Source organism: Gouania willdenowi, chromosome 14 (assembly GCF_900634775.1).
Source record: "Gouania willdenowi chromosome 14, fGouWil2.1, whole genome shotgun sequence".
Lineage (NCBI taxonomy): Eukaryota > Metazoa > Chordata > Actinopteri > Blenniiformes > Gobiesocidae > Gouania > Gouania willdenowi.
Window position 1 is genome coordinate 21,659,027 of NC_041057.1, and position 6,678 is coordinate 21,665,704.

General features: G+C 36.4%; 1 protein-coding gene across 1 annotated transcript; it reads right to left on the minus strand.

The window, feature by feature from the left end:
- Nucleotides 1–1,959: 1,959 nt before the first annotated feature.
- Nucleotides 1,960–5,041, minus strand: LOC114476056 (homeodomain-interacting protein kinase 1-like). Its single transcript, XM_028467300.1, has 6 exons — nt 4,515–5,041; nt 3,878–4,069; nt 3,199–3,380; nt 2,848–3,085; nt 2,669–2,758; nt 1,960–2,277 (listed from the first exon to the last, which is right to left on the minus strand). The coding sequence occupies exons 1-6, from the start codon at nt 4,809–4,811 to the stop codon at nt 1,960–1,962; spliced, it is 1,317 nt and encodes a 438-aa protein (XP_028323101.1). The 5' UTR covers nt 4,812–5,041.
- Between the last annotated feature and the right edge of the window lie 1,637 nt (nt 5,042–6,678).

A 6,678-nucleotide genomic window follows, 5' to 3' on the forward strand; every position in this document is an offset into this window, starting at 1 on the left:
AAAAGAAAGAATAGGAGAAGCATCCGTTCATGCAGCACCATCCATACCACATCTTTTTATAAAGCATGTATCCATATAAATACATAAAACACATTTACAAATACACATATACAAATACAGTATATGCCTGCATAAATTAATTCCTTTTTAAAATAATAAATAAAATCAATAAATGGATTTAATTTAAGGGAGTTTGAGATGGGGATACAGAAGTATTTATTTTTTTCATGTGTACAAAAAAAAAATCTTTAAAGCTTCTCCTTTAGCATATCTTTGCAGTCTGCGCTTCCTCTTTTTGATGTTCCAAACCTGTCAACTAAACCTAATAATACTACATTTTTAATCCAACTCAGTTTTTAAGTGTTACTGTTTCTATTTTATTTTTTGTATTTTAATTGGTCCACTGTGTTTTCTGAAGTCCACAGTCAACGCAGCATCTACCAGGACATTTTAGACATTCATGCTTCTTTCTGCTGACAAGCTTTATGGAGATGCTGATTTCATTTTCCAGCAGGACTTGACACCTGCCCACGCTGCCAAAGGTACCAAAAGCTGGTTGAATGATCATGGTGTTACTGTGCTTGATTGGCCAACAAAATGGTCTGACCTGAACCCCGTAGAGAATCTATGGGTTATTGTCAAGAGGAAGGTGAGAGACACTCGACCCAACAATGCAGATGACCTGAAGGCTGCTATCAAAGCAACCTGGACTTCCATTACACCATGAGCAGTGCCACAGGTTGATCACCTCCATGCAACGCAGCACTGATGCCGTAATTCATGCTAAAGGAGTCACAACTAAGTATTGAGTTCATAGAAATGAACATACTTTTCAGAAGCCTTACATTTTTGTTTAAGTTATCCTTTTTTTTTTAAATTAATCTTATGTAATATTCAAATTTTCATCAACATTTCAAGAAATAAAGGCTTGAAATATATCACTCTATGTGTCATGAGTCTATATCATATATTGGTTTGACTTTCTGAAATTATTGACAAAAAAATAAACTTTTTCATGATATTCAATTTTTTTTTTTAGATGTACCTGTACATTTGCTTTGCCTTGATATTATACAAATAATTAATCATTATGAAACAATTGTAATAATAATCATAATCATAATTGTGCATTATATTTACTATTTTAACCCCCCCAACACAGTAGATGTTGAAGATCTGTCCATGGTAGAAGTAGCTCGGGAGCCGAAAAAGTGTGTGCACCCCTGCTATATTGGGACAGTTTTAAAGTGTGCACGGTGGGCACACTTGTCACACTCAACTGTCCCATGATGCATTGTGAGCAGAATATAAAATGGTTCACGTACTGAGTTTACCTACGTATTGAGATTATAACCCTAATCCTAACCCTAACATAATCCATTAAACAAATAAAACACGTCCATTCACTTTGCAAACAAAATAAACAAAAAAGACTAAATTACTATTTTTTAGCAAAAATTTATTTTTTGGTAATGCGCATGTGCGCGCATGTGCATATATGCGTATATACTGTAGAATCTCAGTACGATGTGCTCTCACTACATGACACCGGCAAAAAAATCAAACATCCCCTTTCAAAATAAAAAAACATCTCGTCTCGTCTTCCATTAGTGTTTTTAAACACTTGTGTAAAAAGGGCTCTTGTTTTGAAGTTAACAGGAAGTTTGGTGGAAGGCTGTTTTTGATTTAATCTAACAATAAGCAGTTAGATCAAATCTGAGTCAATCAGAACACCAAGGTTCTAGCGTTTTCCACCTGTTCTTTGATCACCTCCAGTTTAAGTCACTTATATAAAATTAAGAGGCTCTTAAACTACAACACAAACATGGAACAAGAACAAAAGAATAAATATTTACATGTTTATTTGTTTAATATAAAAAATATATAAAATATATCTGTGAAAGTCCAAATGATCTAAAACCAACTATTGAACATAAATGTATTTACATGTATAAGGATTCACTTCTTGACAAAAAAAGTCCTGATTCTTCGGAAAAGCCTTCGAATCCTCTTCACCAAAGAACGTTCTGTCACACAGGCTTGATCCAGAACAGACTCTTCACCAGATGCAGGGCAGGTTGTGTTATCAACCTGTGAGGAGGGTTGATAGTGTCTGCTGGTCTCCTGCTGGTTGAGGTGGGATGTGGTGAAGAAGTGGTGAACCTGAGCCTGACAGGGAGAGAGCCTTTCATCTCCATCCAAGCGCAGGAGATGCTTCAGCAGGTCGACAAAGGCTTTTCTGTCCTCAGCCTCACCACTTTCTTCTCCTGGATGAACCTGCATTTTAATACAAGACACTGGTTATTACACAAGCTCACACATCAGGCATATCAGTGAGTAGTTTATGGTCAGGATATCTCACAAGCTTCATGGCAGTCAAGACTTAATAACAGGACAGTGAATAGATTTGGACACTGCATGAATTTACATCAGATCAAATGATCAGTAGGACCATTTACAGAGATATTGTTGATATTTCTGCAATGATTTTGTTTAAAGGAAATTTCTCATTCATCATGAATAGCATTTTCCAAATAAATGATTTAGAATATTTAAACAGTAATCTATGTCATCCATGTTTTAAGAGTTATTAAACTTAAAAACTTGCTTTTTTTTAAATTGAAAAAAAAACAAATGTTTAAATAGAAAATGTTAATTCAAAACTTACATTAACCAGATCATCCAAAGAAGAGAACTCAACGAAACGTTGTTCCTCCTCAGGTACGATGTTGTTCGCAGCTTCATATTCCTCTGGTGTCTGGGAAAACAAGATGAGTGTCATGAAGTTCATTGTAAAGTTAAACTTTGGTGAACTCAGGTTTGCCGAAAAAAAAACTTCAGTTTTACCATCAATCGCCATTTTGGGCTTCCCTCAGCCTCACAAAAGAAGCTCCTGGTGTGAACCCCGGCCTGGAGCTGGTCGTCCTTTGGTAGACCAAGAAGCTCTGAAACACGCTTCATCATCTGATAATCGCAGGACACAGACAAGAGGTTTTCTCCAATGTAGAGGAATGTGAGCAAACAACCCAGGCCCCACACATCAATGGCCTCGCTGAAGGGAAGGCCAATGGAGACTTCAGGAGCCCTGAGGAGCAAAGACACGAGTTAAGAGTGAGAATCTGTGACCAACAAATCAATACAATACAATACAGGTTTGTCATAACCACAGCTAAGCCATGTGAGGAGAAATCCTCCTACCTGTATCCTAGAGGCTGAATGTCAAGGCCAGGCTCCATGCTGGAAGTTGTAATAGCCAGACCAAAGTCGATTAGTTTGACTTTCAATGGCTGGATCTTCCCACTGACCACCATGACATTGTCAGGTTTTATGTCAGTGTGAATGATTCCAAGGTCTTTCAGGGAATCTAAAGCCACCAGTAGCTGCAGAAACAAGATCAGAAGACACAGGATTAGAATAAACATTGTCTGTTTGCTGTATAGGCTTTACACCAATCTGATTGGCCTTTCACCAACCAATAAGAAAGGGTTTGAAAATACATCATTTCTGCTACTTGACTTCTGTCATAGTCTAAGTAGAAGTAGAAGTAACCCTAACCCTAACCTAACCCTTTTGCTGCTGGTCAGATGAAATACCGATCAAGACCAGACGTTAAGTTACAATTCAAAAATGAATGAGAAGAAGGGGGTGTATCTGTCTTTAAAGGGGGTGTACCCGCTTACAAACCAAAACGCCCCTTTTTGCTGCTGGTCGGATGATATTGCATTAATTTGTGGTTAAAAGGTCACACACACACACACACACACGCACGCACGCACGCACACACACACACACACACACACACACACACACACACACACACACATACACACACACACACACACACCCACACTCTGACAACAAATATTATAAACCATACCTGTTCAGCAATAGAACGGATTTCAGTCAGACTCAGGTACTCCCACTCTCGGTTTTCCATTAAAGTGTAAAGGTCGACGTCCAGAATCTCAAATACCAGGCAGTTGTAGTTCATGTACACAAAATGCTCATAAAATTTGAGCAAATTTGTGTGGTCAGCATCCAGGACACTGATTAACTTCAGCATGGAAATCTGTAAAAAAAAAAAAATAGAAAAAAAGAAGAAGAAAGCACAGTTTGATTTAAAATACATCATCTGGTTCCAACAGGTCTTAAATAATCTTATATTGTTATTTTGCAAATATCAAAAAAGTGCAAATGGTAACAAAGTTTGTTTTCAATGTTGGATTAGATATGAATAAATATATAAAGTAATAGGTACAAAAGCTATATAAACAAGTGTAAATCAGCTTTACATTTACATGTATATTGATATGATATGTACATGGAATATTAGGTTATGAATAAATAAAAATAGATATGTTTATTCCCAAAATTGCATTGAAGAGAACAGAAGTCCTGAAATGTACATTGCTATGTTGAAGTAATTACACATTAATAACAAAAAATATTCTTCATAGAGTTTAGAAGTAGCAAAACCTGAGCCCTCAAATATGATAGAAGGTACAAACAAGTACCTCATGCTCAAGATCTTCTTCAAAGCCCTCCTTGATTATTTTTACAGCCACCGTCTCATTGTTGCTGAGGTTCTGGCACTTGACCACCTTCCCAAAGTTGCCTTCACCAACACACTCCAGGATGGAGTAATCCACAGTGCTGCTGTGGAGAACCTGAAGTTCTGCTGCTGCAGTAGAAAGAAAGAACAGAGGGTGAGTATAGACTAGTTCAGTCTGTGTATGTGTCTGTAGTGGACAACATATTTTCTCCATAATTGTATTGTGGTTTCCACAGTCAGTGATGGTTTGAGGTGCCATGTCATGTGCTGGTGTTGGTCTACTGTGTTTCCTTAGGTCCAAGATCAACGCAGCCGTCTACCAGGAAGTTTAGAGCACTTCATGCTTCCTGCTGCTGACCAACTTTATGAAGATGCAGATTTCATTTTCCAACAGGACTTGGTACCTGGAAGAGACTCAATGCAACTCATACAACAGTTAGTAATTTGATTGGAAAAGAGACGTCACATTCCATCAGGGTTGGGGTCAATTAAAATTGTAATCGTGTAATTGATAATTAATTACAATTTTGGTGTAATTGTAATTGTAATCGCATTTGAAAAATTATGTTGCTGTCGTAAGAGTAATTAAACTGTAATTGAAATCAGAAAATTTAATTTTGTAATTGTAATTACCATGTAAATTCTATAAAAATTGTCAATTATAATTTGACACAAAAATTAAAGAACCATGTTACAGTTTTATGCACAGTTTTACACATATGTAGTTAACAATTATTCAAATATTTTTCAAATCCAGCTTTTCCACATTTTACCATTAAAAAAATATAAAAATTGAGGGGTACACTGACACATAAAAGGCTCAGATGCCCACTACAAAAATATTAGAACTTATATTTTCATTGATTAGGAAGCCTAACAATGTAACCAATGGATAGGAAATAAATTAGATGATAGAAATTAATTTTTAGTGTGTTTTAGCTGATTTAGGACCTGTTATCATAAGAGATGCTAACAGAAAGCTAACACATGAGGTAGGTTCAATGTTATTAGGTTATTTATTTCAAGCTCAGTAATTGTGATTGGACTTTAGTAATTGAAAACACAATTGTAATTGACTTTCTGAGGATAAAAAAATTATTGTAATTTAATTGTGATTGGGAAAAAATGCTGCTCACTGTTATCTTAATTTAATTGTAATTGAACATGGGTAATTGAAAACGTAATTGCTGATATAGATCAACAACAGCACTGGGACTTTATACAGACATTAGTCAACGGTCAGTTAGGAAACGTTTATGTGTTGCCTGGCAACAGCTAATATCACACTTGAGGTGGTGCTGTTGGGTTAAATATCAGCACTGGTATGATTATCAGAATCAGAATCAGAATTCCTTCATTAATCCCAGGGGGAAATTACTTTTGTTACAGCCACTCAAGAAATAATCACAAATAAAAGAATAAACGTTAGAAAGAATAAACGTTAAATAAGTGTATACAGTAATTAAGTAAAAGACTGTTAAAAAATAAGGATTAGAAAGATACAGATATTTACAACAATCAAATCTACACCAGTGCTGATATTTCAGCACACCAGCACTCCCTCTGGTGTGATATTGCTTAATTATCCATCTCAGGAATAAAATACAGGAACTATTTTTCTGAGGAGACATAAATACTTGCTGCTACACCACTGTAATAACACACACTTTCCAGTCTAAAGGCCCTCTCTAAAGTATAAAAGCCCTGTTTGTCATTGAGTCTTTCTTACTTGCAGCAGCTGAAGTTCCAGAGAACAGAAATTGGGACATTTTCCACTCAGATGCTTTAAAAGTCACATAAACAGTTGTCTTCACAATGCTCACTAACTGCAACTGCTCTGTCTTCACTGACAGCTCGTTTTCATCTCATACCTGCTCCTGATTGGTTGAGGACGTAGTGCCCTCTGCAGCCAATCAGATACGACTTCTCATCGGTTAAAAAACAATCACGTTGTGATGGAGAAGCCCTATGCTAATGACCTAATGCCCCGTTCTGAAGTGCATACGATACAGTAGGTGTAATGTAGTGGCAGCAATGATGTAGTAAAACAAGTAGATGTTCAAAAATCTTCTTTTTGTGAGCATCTATCTGTGCTTATTTTCCGTTTATTCCCGTTCTATTTCAAT